The sequence below is a fragment of the Corvus hawaiiensis genome, chromosome 6 (genome assembly GCF_020740725.1).
Source record: "Corvus hawaiiensis isolate bCorHaw1 chromosome 6, bCorHaw1.pri.cur, whole genome shotgun sequence".
Lineage (NCBI taxonomy): Eukaryota > Metazoa > Chordata > Aves > Passeriformes > Corvidae > Corvus > Corvus hawaiiensis.
The window spans coordinates 5,210,010-5,229,726 of NC_063218.1; the positions used below are offsets into that span (position 1 = coordinate 5,210,010).

Below are 19,717 nucleotides of genomic sequence, written 5' to 3' on the forward strand. Positions count from 1 at the left end.
TGTTCATGTACCTGATATTTGCTACACCTCCAACAAAAATAAAACAAACTGTGTGCAGAGATCCTTCTTTTATTGCAAGAAAGATCATCAAGATGTAAAAATATTAGATGAGCTACATACCCTTAGTTATGTACTACATGTTGGACTGCACTGTTATGTAAGGGCAAAGTGTGTGCAGATGTCCAGGGGAGAGGGAAAATGCTCCTTTTTGCACAGTATGTGTCCAGTTCCCAAATGTCAAGATATTCCCAGTGGCGAGAAGAAGGAGAACTTTTTACATTTAGTAACATTTATTTCTGCATTCGGTATCAAGTACATAAGTGCAAATATTCAGAGTCCATAATTAAGTCCATTAGGAACTACAGAGAATGTAATACAAATTGTAATAAATTGAACATGCTGGAACTTTCCAGTTACCATACATGTAAATCAGCCTGTCAATCCTTTACGACAAAAGTACTGGGTTTTGTTTTCTTTTTATCTTTTTTTGAGTTATACAAAACTGATTACCATAAGTACTGATTACTGTTTATTTTATTTGTGCTGGAAAACACTAAAACATCAGTCTACAATTCTATATAGTTAATAAAGATGAATCCAACCAGCAACCCAGTGACGTAGAAGCAATTTTAACTATTGCATCAAGTGCGCTAAGCAGGAAAGCCCCTAGCCACATGTAACATTAAAAGTTATAGAAGCAATGCCAATAGAAGAAGAAAAAACACTAAAAAAAAAAAAATTAAATAAAGAGGTCAATATTATTTAGGCTCTCACCATCATGCACTTTATAAGCAACACAAAAAACCACATCTAGTACACTTTTCTCTTTACTATACTTTAGTGCTTGACACAAGTGATTGCAAATATTCTAAGTGCAGAAGCAGCAGGGGAAAAGCACTGCTTCTGAGTTTTATGTTTCTAAGATTATGGTGTCAAGAAAAAAAAAGAATGATAATTTTGCAGTAAAGTGTAAGAACAGAGCTGTTTTCACTCCAGATTTCCCCATTATGCACTACTGTAGTAGATGAATTCTTGATGTCTGCTTTACTCTGCCTTTCTCTTAGCACCTGGGATTTTAGCTTGAATCCTAAAAAATAAAGAAGAAAAAGAAAAAGGATTATATGGTGAGGCAGTTATTCCATTCCAGTGGTTCCCCACTTGGACTCTTATCCAGGGACAGTCTCTAGTCCATGTTCAGTGTGTTGTCTCAACAGGTGAATCAAAGTGCCATGAGAAACAGAAGCGATGCCCATCTAGGTGTTCTTAAAGCCCTGGTTTTCGGCAGTTCATGTAACCTTGGGATGTGTTCAGTGATATTCTCCCCCCAGCATTATTTCTCCATGGTCTATTGTCTATAGAAAGCCAGGAAGGAAGTCTAAAAAATGAATTTTCAGTACAAAATTTCACCCAGGTCTTCTGCCTGTTCCATGGGGGTTTGAAACACTAAAGATCATGGTGCTTCCAGGTATTTTCTTTCTGTAACAGGGCATTGTTCTAACTCCCACTTTGGTCATTAATGCTATTAACTCCCCAAATGCAAAAAACCAGGCTTGGATTGGTCAGTGGGGAAGAGAATTAACTCATTCCTTCCTGTTTGTCCTGGCCAGGTGCGGACAGTGTGGACATCAGTCCACAATTGGGCTGCTCTGTCCACGGTTCCCCCAAAAGGCAGGAGAGGGGAGAGAAGGATGGAGTGCCTTAGTCTGCGCTCAGCTGGGAGGGTCTCCAGGGATCTGCCCTCCCTCAACCTCTCACTGTCCAGGATCTGGGGAGGACACCACTGATAGGACACAGTGTCTCCAGGACCAGCCAGGTCCCAGCCACCCCCAGGGCACCACAGCCTCACAGCAGGAGCTGTGGTGCAGTCAGCTGCTGAACTCACTTTGCCACGACCGTGTTTATGTGGGTCCGCACCAGCCCCAAGTATTGATCAATCTGTGCCTGCAAAGAGCAAGAGGAGACCAAGTCAATGAGGCAACAATGAGGCAGAGCCACCCAGACACCTCAAATGCACCGTGCAGACAGACCTACCTGGTACTTGTCATATACAACGGGGAGAGTAAACATAGACACCACAGCTGAGGACAAAAAGAGCACAGTGTTATGTTCCTGCAGATCAGATTCCTCCAGAGGAGAGACCTACTTCAGTGGCAAACACTTTATCGTGCCACTTGGTCAGCTGATCCACCAGGGAGCTTTGCAATAAAAATGCACTTTGCTCAAGCCTCCCAAATATGGAATTCCCCATTGCTCTGGGACTGGGAGCTGCAAAACCATAAACTGCAAAGTAGTTCTAGCAGGAGGGACAGTGTAATAGAACAGTGAATATTTACTGGGAAGGGAAATAAATGGTGGTGGTTTAGCTGAGGGGAAGGCATGCCAGGGATAGGCTGTTTTGTCTAAGTCAAAATTGAGGGGGACTTCAAGTTAAAAATAGATTTTTAAAAGAAATGTTGATTTTTACCCATTATCAGAAGAGTCAGGCCATTGAAGAGGGCTCCCACGTAAGTCAGCAGCCACATTAGTACTGCAAACTAAATTAAAAATTGATCATTACATCACCTCCAGTGTCAGCATAAGAAGAAATTAGTTTGCTTAACTAGCTAACGTAACAGCACATTAGCCTTTTTTAATGTGGGAGTGGTTAAGTAAGGCACATTAGGAACTAGGTAGTTTTTCTAGGTGTATAAACCCTATTCTCCATTCTGCTTCTTGCCCTCTCAGCTGAGCTTTCACGTCTATTTAGAGCTTAAATTGCAGCCTTATAGGACTCTGCATTGAGAATGGTATAGGCAGATCTCTGCATCCAATTTTTATGATGGCAGAGGTCATCCCAAACAGGTCAACCAGTGCCCTGAACTGATAATCCCACTTGAGGCTGAGAGATGTGTACCTTTTCCTAAAATTCTTTATTAATTTAGGACCTTAACCCATGTGTGCCCTCCTAATGATCTTCTCTTTGCTCTAAAGGACACCTGCTTGAGTGTAAGGCTAAAAATCAATAATTATTTCAGCAGGGAGTGAAAAAAGACCCTCATCCATAGCAGGAAATGCCACCAGTAGAGGAAATCAAGATTAACAGAGGGGAACATTATTTATAGCAAAGCAATAGAAAGCATAATGCAGGGATGCTTCTAGAACTGACATGGAGCTAAGATGGTTCTGCAAATTTATCTTATTACCTATCAATACATTCAAATGCGGAGTGCCAAACCTCTAAAGTGCTGGAAACAAGCAGTTTTAAAATCAAAAAGCAGAACAACTTTCATATTTGGAACTACACAAAACTAGGTTTCATGACAACCCTGTCAACATGGGAAGCAGCTCTTTGAAATGTAGATTGATTCTCTAGAGAGGGGTTAAAAATATTTAAAGCAATCTTACTTTTAAAGAATCCACGAGGTCCTGAACGAGAAAGAGTCTCCTCAGCTCTTTGACTGTGCTGTTGACGTATAGCTGGAGACAATCTGTGTATTTCTGGATCTGGTCCTGTGAAAGATTCATCTCCATCTCCAAGTAGGCTCTGCCAGAAACACAGTCCCGTTACAAATCCAGGAAGTTTCCCCTGCTGTTCATGCTCGTAGCCATCCACCCCATCCTTCCCTCCTTCACAGACCTCATTTCTGTGTGCTGGAGCAACTTGTTCCCCTCCCTGCAGGCACAGGGCCACCAGCACACCCTCCTCACCTTGCATGATCCATCTCCCTGGGTGATTGCTGAGCTGGAGCTGTTTGCCTCCAGCCTCCCCCTCGTCCCACAGAGAGCCTGGTCTTGATGGGATTTCTCTCTTTTCCTCACCCAAAGAGGGATACAAATCTGACCTGGGAGATTTCCCCACAAATTTCTCTGCTGTTCTCTGAGTTACTCCCCCATACTGAGTTGCAGCTCAGAACTGACCCAAGTGAAGCAGAAGGAGCAGCACCCCAACAAGGCTCTTTTTCTCTGTGTCCGTGTGTGTTTGCAAACCACACCAGTTCCATGACCTGGTTTACCAACTTTTTGGCACATCAGAGGGGCAAGGATCACTGTTCTCATGGAGCAAACCCCCCAGACCTCGTAGAGAGTGGGGAGACACTGGCACCATCATTTAGATATTGGGTTGCTGGAGAAAAGATAGAGGTATTTTCCTTCTATGCCCAAGAGATTGTGCCCAGAAACAATGCTCTTTTTGCTTGCAGGTAAGCTGTATTATCACTAGCTCTAATGAAACTCTTTTTCTCCGTTTGCTTAAAATTTCCTGCATCTTTTTGAGAAAAAAACCCCCATGTCTTAGAGGATGATGATTTTTGTGGTGCTTGTTTTTCTTTTTCTCTCCAGGATCTAAGCCAATAGAGCCTTACAATTTTTGAGATGCTGTGGAACAGAAAACATTATTATTTCCCGCTTTCTGAGAGAGAAGAGAATTTCATCCAGCACAAAAGCGGCACTTGGGCATCACTACAAAGCCACTCACTTGAAGGGGTGGCCCTCGTCCGTCTTCTGCACGGCCTGTAGGACCGATTTGTAGATTCTGAAGCTGATGGTGGCCGAGAGGCCGGCCAGGGCCAGGTAGGCCACGACGCTGACGACGCTGAACTGGGTCAGGGAGAAGAGCAGCAACAGGAGGCTGCCGAACACGATCCCTGTCTGCTTGATGTCACGCCAGTACAACAGGTCGATAGCTGGGGGGAGAAGACCAAATTGTTAAAGGTGGCTATCGAGGGTGGCCACCGTGGCCACTGGGACCCTCGGAGTGCTTGCAGGAGGGTGAGGGGAGCAGTGATGCTCCTGCTCACAGCAGCATCAACAGAAGCTCCTCAGCAAGGAGCAGTGAAGGGACTTGAGTGACGCACTGAGGAAATTACAACCGATGACCTACTTGAAATCCTTGTTTTCCTTGTGCCTGTGCCCGGGTTAGATAAGATGGATGAATATCTCCAACCACAGCACGGTGGGTGGGTCTCTTGCAGCAGCAAGGCAAGTGCAAGCTGGGGTTTGTGTTGTTGCTAGGGCTTTATGGAAGATTTCAACCTTCCTCTCATTTACTCAATCTGAAAATTCCAAATTTTTATTTCTTTTTTCACGAGTTCAAATGCCAAATGCTTGATCAAAGGGTTTTCCAGTTTTGGTTGTTGATAAATGAGTGAGAAAGTTTGGGGCTAGCCACTATAAACCACTTTCCCATTCAAAGTTCTGACAATTCAATTTTGCTATTTCATTAGTTTTGAGAAAGGAAGAGACTCCTGGCTTTACCACTGCTTAACAGTTCCATGAGTAGGAAACCGTTTTTCAGGTAAGGCCTTCAAATACAGAATAAATCTCTCTTGCTACTCAATCCCACCATCTCAGAAATACTAAAAAGAAAAAAAAAAAAAAAAAAGCTTTCTGCTTGTTATATAACTTCCCCCGTCCACAGGAGGTGCTGGTTAGAACAAAACAAGTGCATAAGACCCTTTTCAACTTGTGCATTTTTAGATTTGTTAAGCAGTTAGTTTTTACAGTGTTTTTCACCCACTTTGTATAGTTTTTTTCAGCCTCTCCAGCAAAAGATTTTAGCATCAGAGACAGCCACTAAAAAGCAAAATTTAATGAAAGGATTGTGGAATATCCAGTCCATAAAGGTGAATTTAATCTGTTTACACCCACAACCTGTTTCTGAGAGGACTCTTCATCCAGCCAGAGAACATGCTCATGACAATCTAAACAAAACAGCTTTAATTTCGCACACTGCACAAGTCCTCAAGAACAGCTTGAACACACCACCAGCCAAACAGATTTGAGAGATGCCACTTGTCAAATCATTCTGAACAAAGAGTAAATTCAGGAAAACTGCAATCTGTCAGGAAGAAAAAAAAAAAAGAAGTGACCAATACAAAAAGAAACAAAATTAATCCAGCCTCCTAGTCCTTATCATCTAATCTCCAAAAATTGTGAGTCACCACGGCATGTTTGCCTTGAGTCAATGAGTTACATTACTCATTACTGTTATACGTATTAGCCTGGCTTTACAGTGATGGGCTTGAATGCAAAAATTGGTGTTGTATTACTGAGCTCTCTTCTCTTTGTGCACCATTCACACCCAATTACATTCTCCATTAATATACACTCTATAATAACCTTTTGCTATTTTTAAGCATTCAGCACCAGACCTGTGATCATGAGCACACATGACTGGATCCTATGGGCTGCATGGAAGCCGTGGGACAAGGGACCTTGGTGCCTGTTTTGGGATCCTGGGTGCTGACTCCACAAAACAGGGACCAGTCTCTTACAGATACACGCCCATGTCTGCTTCCCGCAGAAACCGTGGCACAGGGAGTGGGGAATGCTCCAAAATGCAGTTACAGCATCCTCAGAGCACCTGTGTGAGGAGGTTTAGCAGCAGACACAGCTGTACTGCAGGACCCAGCTGGAGCTCCACAGATTGCTCACAGTGCTGAGGCTCCATCCTGGCAAACCGTCCTTACAAAATGGCATCCAGAACACAAGCGTGCAGGTTTGGCTGTTTTTCATATTCTTTTTCAGTAAAGGTGCTGCAAAATCCTGCAGCGCACAAATGGGTGCTTTCACCAGCATTTGGACAGGAGGTATTATATTTTCTGTGAGGGTGGTGAGGCCTTGGTACAGGTTCCCCACAGAAGCTGTGGCTGCCCCATCCCTGGAAGTGTTCAAGACCAGGTTGGATGGGTCTTCCAACAAGTGGAAGTTGTCCCTGCCCATGGCAGGAGGGCTGGAACAAGATGATCTTTAAAGTTTCTTCCAACCCAAACAATTCTATGATTCTGTGATTATTCAGAAGATGATATTTTTTGTGCTCAAAAATTACTCTGTCAGAGGACAGTACTGGAAATTTATGCAAATCTGACTTTAAGTTACTTAAGTTTTCCATCACACAAACCCTCAACATTAAATTAAATAAGCCCAGGTGAGCTGGTGTATGTGGTACATCATCTGCTGATGACAGAAAAAGGACACATAGCAGGGGAAAACACTCCCTGGGACACGGGCAGTAGAGAGGCAAACAAATGAGAGCTGAGCCAAAAAATACAAACCTGACTCCAACAGACTTCCCTGAGTCAATCCCAATTAATTATAAGATCCAAAACGAGCAACTAAGCCTTTTTCTTTCAATGATCTTCCAACCCATACTCCTGCAGACTGGCAGTGGGCTGCATTCTCATGCAGAGAGATGCCAAACTGCATTTTCTCATTCCCCTCAAACGGGAAGGTGCTGAGTTACTCAAGAGAGACTAGGCCAGGTATGTGTATATCCTGAAAGCTGTCTGTTCCTGCCATGCAATGACTGGGATATTTACTCAGCTGTATCAGGTAAGGAAAGGATCAGAGAGAGATGGACAGAGGCCAAGTGACACAGTTCTGGGGACATGCATGCACAAGGGAGGAGATGAAAAGCATCTGGCCTCTTTCTCCAGCCAAAGGAGACCTTGATGAGAGGGATCCTGTATCTTTTAGACCTGAGGCAAATATTCCCATGTGCATGGGAAAAAAAAAGTGCCAACAGCTAGTTGGAAAATCTCAGCATAGGAAAGGGAGATACAAGTTGAATGACTTTTACATGGCTCTCCCAGTGCCCAGGTCCAGCCTGGGAACACATTCCCCCCCACCCACGGCCTGCCAGATCTGCCAGGATTTTCAAGGGCAGGAAGCACATCTGCTTTCTCCTCACCTCCCTCGGAGGGATAGGGAGCTGCAGCACTGCTGCCCTCTCAAGCTGTTCGGGTGGGATTTGCTGCTCCTGCAGCCATTCCTCCTCCTCTCCCTTAAGGAGAAGGGGCTCAGCTGAACCTCTTTGCAAAAGGTGATACAGGAGGGAGGTGAATCTCACAGCTCCTTGGGCAGTGAAGGGGAAGAAGGAGAATCCAGAACTGGAAATCAGTGGAGACTTGGGGAGAATTTGGCTGACAGGCCTCAGGGATTTGAGCTGTATCACCTCCCCTGGAATTTAGATGCTGCTAAAAACACCTGAGCTACACCTTTCACAGCCATGTTTTCTCCTTCAGTTGCAGCTTCAGTCACTTCAAAGGCTTTTTACATTATTGGAATGGAATGGAATGGAATGGAATGGAATGGAATGGAATGGGAGAGCATAGCATAGCATAGAACAGCATCGAATAAGAATAGAATAGAATAGAATAGAATAGAATAGAATAGAATAGAACAGGACTGACTATTTCAGTTGGGAGGCACTTACAACCATCACCTACTTTAACAGCCTGACCAATTCAGGGCTGACCAAAAGCTAAAGCATGTTGTTGAGGGCATTTTCCAAATGCCTCTGAAACACTGACAGGTTTGGGGCACTGACCATCTCTCTGGAAGCTTGCTCCAGGGTTTTACCACCCTCTTGGTAAAGAAATGCTTCCTCACTGAGACAGTAGTCAAACACATTTTTGTCCTACATTTCCTTACGTAAACAAATCTCCCTTAAAAGCAGGCAGAAGTGCACTGGGTGAAGAATGCACCAGCTGGGATCCTTTGCCTGGCTTCCTCAGAGTACCATTTTCTCCTGTAACCATTTACACCAGAGCCAAAATACCTGTCACATCAGTATCTGGTGCTGTAAATAGAGACCAAGGGGCAAAGGAATAAGAAATTTTCTCCTTGACCATCAGGTCAATCCAGCCTTGCATCAACCCTCCTCACACCCTTTCTTTTCCATTCTAAACAGGAACAAAAATTAAAGATGAGGTTGTCCACCACATTTATACATCTGCCTTGAGTTTCACCTCAGCCTACATTCATGTAAAACTGGTTAAGATACCAAATAACTCCTGCCAAACACTCTCTGACCCCATGGGTTTAATGTCTTTCACTAAGTATAACCAGTATCTGAGCCTTTGCTGAAGGGCAGCTGCCTGTTCCTGCCTGCACCCCTTCGTTGGCATACTGAAGAGACAACCAGCCAGGCTCAGAGCAGCCTCCCCAGCACATGGGGACACAGTGGGAATGAGGATGACAGGGCCAGGAGCCGAGCTGGAACTGCAGCTTTCACACGCACACTCCTCTGCAGAGCCACTCACCAGCATACGCTGGCCCCACGCTTGGCCAGGCTGAGACAGCTTCCAGCCCAGCTCTAAGGTGGGTACAGCATTTCCCAGATAAATTAAAGGACAGAGGATCCCTCACAGCATGAATTAGCCACATAATAATTAAGTGCTTTGGTCAATCAGAAGGGAAAGGATAAAAGGTCCTAGTGTGGTGCAGAGTCCTGCAAGCGCTGGGTGTTTTACTGGGAGGGGGTGTGTGTGTGCACGGTGCCGCCCAGACCCCACCACAATGGCACAATTCTGAGCAATGCACGCTGAATATTCATGAGGCAGGAGGCTGGTGCCACGTGAGGCTGTCGATGTGTGATGTGCATGCAATTGGACAGGGGCTCAGTCTGTTTGGCTGAGCAAGATCCACTTCCAAGAGCCAAAACGCCAACTTCAAACCACCCAGTTTGCAGTGAGGATTTGCAAAAGGGGTTTGGGCATTGAAATCAGCCTTGGCTTCACTTGAGGGTTGCGCTCCTTCTGTTTTGAAAATCACTACTGTAAAATCCTGACCGTGCCCATTAACATGCAGAAGCTGTTCAGCTGTAGCTTTCCATGATCTCCCTTCAGCCTCCTGGAAGGAGGGAAGCAACATCACTTTGCCCTCTTTACAGTACAACTCACCAGAGGTCTGAGTCATTTGTGGAAGTATAAAAGGACTCTGGGTTTTGCCAGAACTGCCTCAGACTCAAAATTATTTGCATTTATTAAGGAAGACTTACCAGCCATCTTTAAGACAACAGTGCTGCAGGTCACTGCCACTGCCTTTGAAGAATTTTTCTGGAGAAGTGTGTCTGATGAGCTGTTTATCTGCAAGTATCGCCTGCTTGTGCTTTTTAACTCACAGCAGAACTTGCAAAATGTTACTCAAGCAGTCCTCTAGTAGAAAGATTTTTCAAGGGTGCCAAAATAGTGCTTTAAAGCCATACTTTATGGCAGAACCTCATCTGACTAAACTAATGGGATCCTGCACTTGGGTCCAACTCCCAGACTAGCAAAGGTGAACTCTATGGTACAAGAAACCACCTGTTAATATGAACAGCTGGTAAATACCCATGCTTGTGGGGCAAGCTAAAATTAACCTCGGAAATGTAAGAAACAGTAGCAGCAGGCAGTGCTTGTGCCAGCAAGGAATGGCTCCCTAGTGCCTGAAAGCTCTCACAGCTCTTACCATGGCTTGCAGCAGAAAATGTTTCTGCTCCTCAGTATTTGCTGCCAAAAAAGCCCTAAGACAGATGTGGGGGCTGGAAAGGGCAGTGCCAAGGGAGACTAATTAAAAATGCTCCTGAATCCATTCTTCTCAGGACCTGGAAACACAAGGGCTGGGCTTTGATGGTTTACATGGTCCCCAGAAGCTTCGTGGCAGCTGCAGGCCCAGCCTCCTGAGCAGAGATCCCAGAGGGAGAAGAGAGGATCCAAACCAACTTGTAGCTAAAATGTCCTCCTTCATGGTTATGTTTTCTAAAATACTTCTGAGGGAAAAATGGGGATCTTTCCATCCCATGTCTCAAAGAAAGCATTTTAGTATGAAAATCAATGATAGACCAAGCAGAGACTGGACAACTCAGGTCTTCCACAGCTTCTCCTCTGAAAATCTCTCTTCTCTCCTTTTGACTTTGCAAGTTTTTCCACTACTGCAACGACTGTGCAAATAGATCATGCATCAAGCAGGATTTCCATGGAAGTTAGAACAAAAAGTGTGAGCAAACCCCTGGTACCCAGCCTTCAAATGAGGCCCATGGGCCTTGATGATTATATAAAAGGTTGTATGCTCTTTAGTACACTACTAACACCCTTGGAGGTGTTCAAGCTGCCCTCCCCACCCTGGAGGTACCACCAGGCCTCCTGAGGAGCTAAAAATCAATGGGTTGTACAGCTTCACTCCCTATCTAGTAATAGTTTTTCAAGAGAAGTGAGAAAAATCTGTACACAGCCTTTACTTCTGTACACAATGTAATGTTACAGCTTCATAAATAGAAATGATTTCATAAGGCATTTTTCAGACCTTCTGGGAGTGAAAATATCAGGAAACACAATTTAAAAAAATTAAGAACAGTCTTGTTTATAGCATTGTCACAAAAGTATTTGACAACAAATATGACAATACTGTAGGTTTTGGAGTAAAAATAAATATTGCTCGTACTCAAAGCAAGCCCATGCAGCTTTAACCACAGGACAGGCTTTCCCTCTCCTCTCTGGTGAAGGATCCAATGTGGACATTGCTCTCCTCCTCACAACAGATTCGATTCTAATGTAATACAGATGGATACACAGTTTAATGAGCAGTCTGGTGCCTTCAGGAGACTGCTGTAATGAACAGCAGAGCCAAGATAGAGTATCTCTGCTGTTTCATGAGGTGTACCTCCTGACCCTCCATCTTCATCCTTGAGGAATTTCTCCATACCTCTACCTCTTGTACACACTCTGACCATTAAATTCCTGTCCTCAGTTCAGCTTTATATCTTTATCATCCACCTGTTTCGAGACTTAAAAGTTCAGACCTTCTTGGTCCCCAGAGTCTGATGAGAGGAGACCTGGAACAAGAATAGGATCAGGGAAAAGGAAAACCTTGGCACATACATGCCCTCCATGTTATATCCTACAACATCTGCAAGATCAAGATGTGAGCAAAAAAGTATTGATTGATTGCCTTGTGTGAGGCACCAGAGTAGGCTTGGGTAGACAGAAGAGGACTGGCAGTAAAAGAGGATTGCCAGTAAAAAATCAACCCTACAACCACACCACACACAAGTCTACTGTAGCATTTATTATTACTAATTATTAATGATGATGTGATTGGTGCTGCTATTAATCATTATGCTGTTGTTATTTTCATGTGAGAGATGCTTTAAGACCAGGATTGAGCACAGCAACAGGAGAAACACACAACTCCTGCTCATCAAATTGTATCACTGCCTGCCTTGGCCAGTTTCTGTGGAGGATGTTATGGCTCTCACCTTAAGTGGGCAGAAACCAAGGAGGCCAAGCAGAGCCCTTGAATGCAGTCTCTGAGTGCACATAATGCTATGGAAATGTTAAGAGTTTCCCAAGATACTCTTGGACCAAAGGAATAGACCTGGACTTTCTCTTAGACTCTATCCAAACGTTTTAAAATCTGCAGATTTTCAAAATGAGTGGTTCAGGTTTATGGTATTTATAATTAAATACGATGTGGAGAAAGTATCCCTTCTGATATCAAAAAAGCCTCACCAGAACTCACTTTCCAGACCCCTAATGAGAACAAAAGCAGTCCTCCAATACTGCCTTCAGCTATTGCCCCACCATCACCCTCTTGATGGAGTTTAAATGAATCCTCAGGGAATACCTTAAAATACTCTTACTTTGGGATAATTTTCACCTTGTTCTGGCAATGAAAGAATATTGTCCATCAGTTCTTAAAAGACATGGCTCTGAGCAACCTGGTCTGGTGGAAGATGTCCCTGGCCATGGAAGGGGGGTTGGAACTGGATGGTCTTTAGGGTCCCTTCCATCCCAAACCATTCTGTGATTCTGTGATGGTACAGCAGGTGTGCAGAGCACAGATTTTTTTTTTTTTTTTTTGCCATCAACAGGAACGTGCTGGAAGAAGAATTGATACAATTTCTGCATCAGTGACAACAAAAATGAAAGCAAATCTGAAAGTGGTAAATAATCTTGACAAATTTCCTTCAAACTTCACAGGAAATCATCTGTCAAATTAGGAATTAAATTCCCCCTAATTTGGTCTAGTTTTATGAAACTATTAGCTAAATTGGTTACAGCAAGTGATCACTTGGTTCCAAGGTTTTAACCCTACCAAGATCCAACATAAGAACCAAATACTGGGACAGATCTTTATCAAGTGGACCCCAGCTGAGAGATCAGCCCACAATATTTTCAGGAAAGCACCGAAGGCACCAACTGGCTGAAGTTATATTCTCATTATAAAGCTGTAATTAGACTTCACAACTGTCAATAAGATTACAGATTAACAGCATGCAACCATGTTATTGCCATCGAAATTCTTTATCAATCTTAAAGTGGGGAACATCACCATGAACAGTTGCTACAGCTTCCCATCACCCTTTGGAAACCAATGGATATACCAATCAAGTAAGGAAGCTGGCTGTCTGAAAACAGCTGCCAAGAAAATGATAATCAGTAACTGCAGTCCCAGCAGAGCTATGTCAACTAGATGGATTTGATGAAGTCTGCAGTCCTTTTCCACATTAAGTTATAATTATGTAGTGGTGGCTAAACCATGACAAATTATAATGTGGGTAATATTTAGGATCATTTCTATGAACAGTTCACGGGCCCGTGTCTCTGGATCTTTACATTTTTCTTTTTCAACACCTCTCACAGAAGGTTAAAGCCTGACACTTATGACCACCCAAGAGCTGGCATGTAGAAGGAAGAGTGGAAAAGGGAATATTCATGAGGACCAGTGTACTGACATCAAATAACTCCACCCAGCTGGGGTGCAAACTTGGGCACTGATCTCTTCTCTCTGTTGACCAGTGACAGGACCTGAGGGAATGGCTGGAGCTGTGTCAGGGGAAGTTTAGGCTGGATATTAGGAAAAGGTTCTCACCCAGAGGGTGGTTGGACACTGGAACAGGCTCCCCAGGACAGTGGTCACAGCACCACACCTGACAGAGTTCAAGGAGCATTTGGACAATGCTCTCAGGGTGGGATTGTTGGGGTGTCCAAGAAATTGGACTCTGATGATCGTAGTGGGTCCCTTCCAACTCAGGATATTCTGTGGTTCTATGTCCTTCCTAATCCAGAGAAACCTCTCCATCAGTGTGTGAACCTGTGTTCTGCTGAGCTGAGTCCCTGGGGAAGGCACAGGGAGCTGCTCCTCCACCTGAAGCTGAAGGCTGCCCTCGCCCAGCAGCTCCCAGCGGGAAGCTGCGCTCTCTGTCACACACTCGTGTCACACACACGGCTGGCACTGGCCATAGGCTGTTCCTCCAAGGCCCACAGCCACCAGCACGCCCAGGTGGGGACATTTCTCCTCACACTCATGCATTATGCATGGCTCCATCCCAGCCTGCTTCAAATGCATCACCTTCCAGTGCGGACATGACTTGGGCGTGGAAGTCGCTGCAATTCCCCAAAGCCACCCATGCTAACATTATGAATGAAGCAGATGCCCAGCAGGGGTGAATTACTGTCCTGCCCACCCAAGGACTGGATCACAATCTACCTTTGCTCTAATCCCACTGTACCTGCAGGATGGGCAGGTAAAAACCAGTATTTCTAAATGTGTGCAGCAGCAGCAGCAGTTGATTCACTGCAAGGGAAGTAACAGTACCTTGACTGAGTGGGGCAAAGTCAAAGCTTCACCAAGAGTCTCTGCAGCTTTTTGGGATCCCCACCCAATTTGACACCAATTACAAATACTACATGATCAATTCAATGATACAGTTAGTTACAGGCTTGGTTGTTTAGTAATCAAAACTTTTGTTAACCTCACTGTTGTATCTGCATAATTTCAGTAAGAATATGCTCTGTATTTACTGAGGTTTCTCTCTGCATCTGTTACACTCACAGACACATTCCAGACTTTTCAGGGAGGAACCATAATTCCACTGACAACCAAGATGGCAAAATTATACAACTCCAGATTTGCACAAAACTGATATTCCAGGTTGAGACAGAGACAACATGAATAATAGATATTAAAGGAATCAATGAATCATCTTTAGTCTTCATTCTTCTGAATTTTAAATTTCCTCTATTTTATCTGGGACTGATCAAAGAATTTTGATGACAGAAATAATATTCTATGGCTATTTCATGTTTTCTGCAGGATCACTTTGGAATCATAAAGCACCACCCAAGGAAAAGAAAAAAAATATGCAAATACTGGTGGAAGCGAGGCAAGTGATTTATTTTAACTGCGTTGATTTTTTCAGACCTGGGATTTTTTTCAAATCAGCATGGGACACATTGTGTCATTCAATTTTCATCAAATCTACCCCACTTTCAAAAAGGAAAGCACTAAAGGAGAGAAGCCCCACTATTATTATTAATTATTAACTAAACAACAGCAGCATGCCCTTCATTATTCCCCTTTTTTAATTTATGATTTTTTTTTTCTGATAAAGAAAGGAAATACTCCATTTGGTTCTAAAAACAGGTGGTTCAGCAAACTGACTCAGCAAATCAATATTTTCATAAGAATCAGCAAAATATTGAGCATTTTTAAAGAAAAACCCAAACCCAAACCCCACCCTACAAGGAAGTTTATCTGCGAAGCTCAGATGAAAAGACCCTGAAGTTAGTTCATAACTCTCCTATATAAGCTGAATGGATCCCACAAACGTAGGGAAAACCCTTGCCTTTCATTTCGGTGTGGAAAGCCGGAGCTGCTGGAGCCTGGCATTTAACAGGTGCATCTGTTTACTTTCCAGCTACTCATCTTCCTTAAAAAAACTTCAGTTCCTAAATACAATTAGATGCTGAATTGAGATTGCAAAAATATCAAGCCCCCTAAAGACAAGAGTCTGAAAGGTCTCCCCATCCCCACCCCTCCCCAAAAAGCACTTTAGGAAGGTTTTCCAGCTTCTGTTACATCGAGCTGCGTTTATCAAACTATGTCTGCAAGCATCCTGGACCCTTTAATGAGATGATGCTATGGAGTAATCTCTCTCCCAGGGACCCTGCTGTGAGCATCAGCATCATGAATTGACTATTCAGCGTAAACATGCACCTTAAAATTAAAAAATACATCCAAACAAAGCCTGCCCGAAGCAGCCCCAGCCCGCCTGGCAGGATCAGCCGCTAGCTTTTCTCCCTCTAATCTGCCCACCGAGCAGCGTCACAGAGACTGTCTTTTATCAAAACAAAGGCTGGATGCTGGCGGGGAAGTGTGAAGCCGACTAAAAATGGCTGAAAAGCTGTCCAAGGCACCCGGGAAGGTGGCCAGCCCCACCCAGCGCAGACACCGACCCGCTCAAAATATGCTGAAAATCAGCCCAAAAGGGAGATGCCATTGTTCCCTTCGCCTACGCGGCAGCGAGACAACACCACCGCAATATTTTACCCCCGAACGAGTGCTCAGGAGCATAATGAAAGGTTTTTTTGGGTTTTTTTTTTAAGCAATCCTAGAGCAAAGTAGGAAGCGGGGGGCCATCCCGCGGTGCCCCGGCGCTGTCGCCCTCCTTGCCGAAGCTGCGTTTTCTTTGTGTGACACAAGGCTAAGCCTGGCTCTGGGTGTGTCCGTGGGCAGGAGGCACCCAGGAGCCCAACGCCGCCACCTCCAACCCTCACCAGCCCCAGCGGGCACCAATGCACCGTCACCCGGCTTCCCTAAAGCCCGAAAGGTAGGAAATCATGCCAGCGATATCCCGACGGAGAGAGTCGAGGATGAGGAATGACGCCGCTAACGGCAAGGGCGGATGCTTTGGGAATGAGCTGTAAGGTGGGAAGGGAGGACCTGTATCCTGGATGCTTTCAGGGTGAGACACCTGGGGATGGGAGAAAATGCATGCCAAGAACAGAAATAAGGGCTTTTAATCTTTCTTTCTTAAATTACCCCCAAAGAAAAGCTTCGCGGGGAGGGAGAGGAAACAGCATGCAAAGGCCCACAGGTGAACAATGCAAAAATGGATGGATCCTGCCTTTGCCTCCTCTGCCATGCAGTCCTCCTAGCATGCAACACTAGAATAGATATAATACCCTGACATTTCCAGTTGCTCCAAAGACAGTCCATCTTGGTGGAATCGGCACTGGCTTGCATCTCGGAGAGCTGAGGGATTGCCGGTCCTTTCGTCGGAGGCACTGCGTTACCAGTCAGGCATTCCCGAGCATGGGTGGGTTAGTGGGTATCGCTCCCGTCTCCCCGCTCGGCTCCGGACTGATGCTGTAAGCAGCACAGGCGGAGGGGGAGGGCATATTGTACGCGCTGCGGTCTCCACTGCAGCAAATCAGCAGTGTGATGTGGTTGCCCTAGGGAGCAGGCTCCTTTGAAAAGGGGATGCAGTCCCTTTTCAAATCAAAAGCTTGTGCTCGGGCGGCTTAGCCTCCTAAGCCATGGAAATGGTTAAGGCAACCTGATGGCAAAGAAATAAAACCAAATTGGGTGTGGGTAGAGGGGGGGGTGATGAGGGGTGAGCAGTGTTTGCTATGTGTCTGTACGGTAGTGACTGCTCGTGTTCCAGAAATTTCTTGACAGTGATGGAATCTGGTGTTTTTTTCTTTTTTTCTTGTCCCCTTTTTTTTTTTGTTTGTTTTTGTTTTGATTTTGTGTTTTGGTTTGTTTTGTTTTGTTTTGTTTTTTTTTGTGAAGGCCAAATTTCACACAACCCCTCCGGGTTTTGATGCCTCCCTCTCCTCTGCCCAGCTGGGTGGGGTCGGGGAGCAGGCAGGAAAAAAACAAGGTCAGGATCCAAGCCCTACACAGCAGCCCCTATTTTGCTACTTTTTTTTTTCAAAACCCTGCGGGCACGGGGTGACCCGTGTGGCCCCTCCCATGCCAAGCCCTGCCACACCAGGGTGCTGAGGAATCCCAGTTGCACCCAGGTTTGGGTGTGCAGGGAACAAATGCTGCCTCCTCTCGCTGCCCAAAATGCTGCATGAACCAGGATTTGAGGTGTAAGAGTCCAGGAATACAGGACAATTTGTGAAAGGCCCACTAATAGCTGAATTTTAACATGGGCCCCAACACTCCTGCACCAGCAGGACACGGCCTGTGCCTCAGTTTCCCCACCAATAAACTATTATGAATAGCCTTGCAGAGACATCATAACCATGCAATGGTCACACTTGGCAGACATTGGGAAACAAAACCCTTTGCCACTCAACCTGTTCACATTTTCAGATTTTGGGGTGGCTAGTATTATTAAGAAACTCCCCAAAAAGTCACCCCATTTCACTGGAGAGTGACCTGAGATACAGTGTACCAGACTATGTCCAGTCATTTTGGGCAGAATGACCCCAGCTGGGGACCTGTCAGCTCTGAAGCTGGATTTAAACCTTTAGATCGTGACAGTTCATTAAATAACTTCACTTTAGCTGTGTTTTACTGAATTTTGGTTTTTTATGTGGAAATAGACACCAACACAGACACAGTGGGTCATGTACCCATCAGCATGGGGAATAGAGTTTGAGCCCCTCTGCTCTTTTGGCTGCAAAAAGAAAAGATCTTTAATACCTGAGTTAAGAGATATCTCCTCCAACTGGGAGTAGTCACTTATCCTGCCCTCAGGTAACTCATCTTATAGAAGAAAGCCAAAATTTAAGGAGATAGTATTATTTTACTCTTTACCTAGGAAACTCTGCTGGGAATACAGAGGCCAACAGCTACTGTTCATGTTCCTAAACCATCCCTGAGATCCCCTAAAACACTTGCTTAGGCTTGAACCCAGCACCTTTATTCCCCTAATGGGGAAATAATTAACTAATTGGGGCAGAACTGGCTTCAACTGTCATTGTATACAGTAAGATTAAACCATCTACAATGTTACAAATCTGGGGTTTGTGTTCTCCCTGCCTTTGTTTAAAAAAAAAAAAAAAGGAAGAAAGAGTTTGGCAAGGGAGGATTTCTTAAGCATGGACTCATTGGTTTAGACCCTCTGCAAGAGCAGGAAATATCCCTATTGATACATTTTGCCCTGCAAACTCTTCACAGCTCTGCCATGGGGTTTCCAGCACCAAGCCATAATATGAAGTATTTACAAGCAGTGTGTATAAAACAGAGACATAATTCAAAGAAAACTTCTACATCCTTGTCCCTGGAATAGCCACAGACACCCCAAACATAGTGCATAGGTGAAATTCATGGCTGCTGGGCACGTACCACCAGCAACACAGCAGTGAGAAGGTAAAATATCTCTGTTTGATCTCACTGTAACCCACATTTTTCAGTCAAGTATAAAGGACAAATTCCCCTTGGACAGAAGAATGGTCCCTGTACATTTACTATTCCAATAATGATTTCTCCTTGCCTTTATTGTTGGTGAGAATTTTTCTTGCCTCAGACTTCAAGTATCCATTTCCTCTTCCAGGCTACCAAAATGAATCACACCATCAGGCTTCCTGTTTAAATTCTTACTCCCTTTAGGAAAAGTGTCTCTTCAGACCTGGCCCATGTGATTGGACTCTCCCACACTACTTCCAGAACTATTTTAATCCACAGGCACCAGAACCCATCGCTTTACCAGCAGTAACAAGAACACTGCATTTGTGTCAGAAACAGAACTGAACTGGAACAGTGAGATGAGCACACTTAGAAAATGCACATGGGCTAAGAAGAGCTTCCAGTGTGCACTCACTTGTCCCAGGACCTGAGGCAGGTGGGGGACAGAAGCAACTCTGTGTGTGACTACAGAAATTGCACAAAATCTCAATCAGTGCTGAGTAGATCCAGGACTAAAATGGCCATTGATAAAAAATGCATTTCCACAATGAGATTTTAAAATATGCATTCAGTAAGTAGTGAGCCAGACGTAGGTCTAAGCACTTGACCATCAATCCTGCAGTTAAGAACTGGTTCTTTGCCACAGAGCTAAACCAGGACCACCAACTCAACCTCTACTGAGCAGGCTGGAAGGCACAAATAAACATTGCACTGCCTGGATCTTAAAACAGTGAGACACGCACAGAGATCTTGGCACGAGCTGCAGGAAAGTTCAGTGGTGGAGGAGAGCTTTTCTGTGATCACAAATAGAAGCAGGATGAAAAGTAGTATGTGG

General features: G+C 44.6%; 1 protein-coding gene across 2 annotated transcripts in view; it reads right to left on the reverse strand.

Moving 5' to 3' along the window:
• Window positions 1-271: 271 nt before the first annotated feature.
• RTN1 (reticulon 1) overlaps window positions 272-19,717 on the reverse strand; it is a 117,956-nt gene continuing 98,510 nt past the window's right edge. Inside the window, exons 1-7 of one of the 2 annotated variants that reach the window (XM_048306234.1) lie at window positions 16,704-16,914; window positions 4,454-4,661; window positions 3,385-3,523; window positions 2,465-2,534; window positions 2,032-2,078; window positions 1,883-1,941; window positions 272-1,087 (exon numbers count right to left, since the gene is read on the reverse strand). In XM_048306234.1, coding sequence (XP_048162191.1) covers window positions 1,045-1,087; window positions 1,883-1,941; window positions 2,032-2,078; window positions 2,465-2,534; window positions 3,385-3,523; window positions 4,454-4,661; window positions 16,704-16,764 — 627 coding nt within the window. In that variant the 5' untranslated portion in view covers window positions 16,765-16,914 and the 3' untranslated portion in view covers window positions 272-1,044. Of the gene's footprint in view, window positions 1,088-1,882; window positions 1,942-2,031; window positions 2,079-2,464; window positions 2,535-3,384; window positions 3,524-4,453; window positions 4,662-16,703; window positions 16,915-19,717 lie in introns of those variants that run through there. The other variant, XM_048306232.1, reaches the window with a different exon arrangement.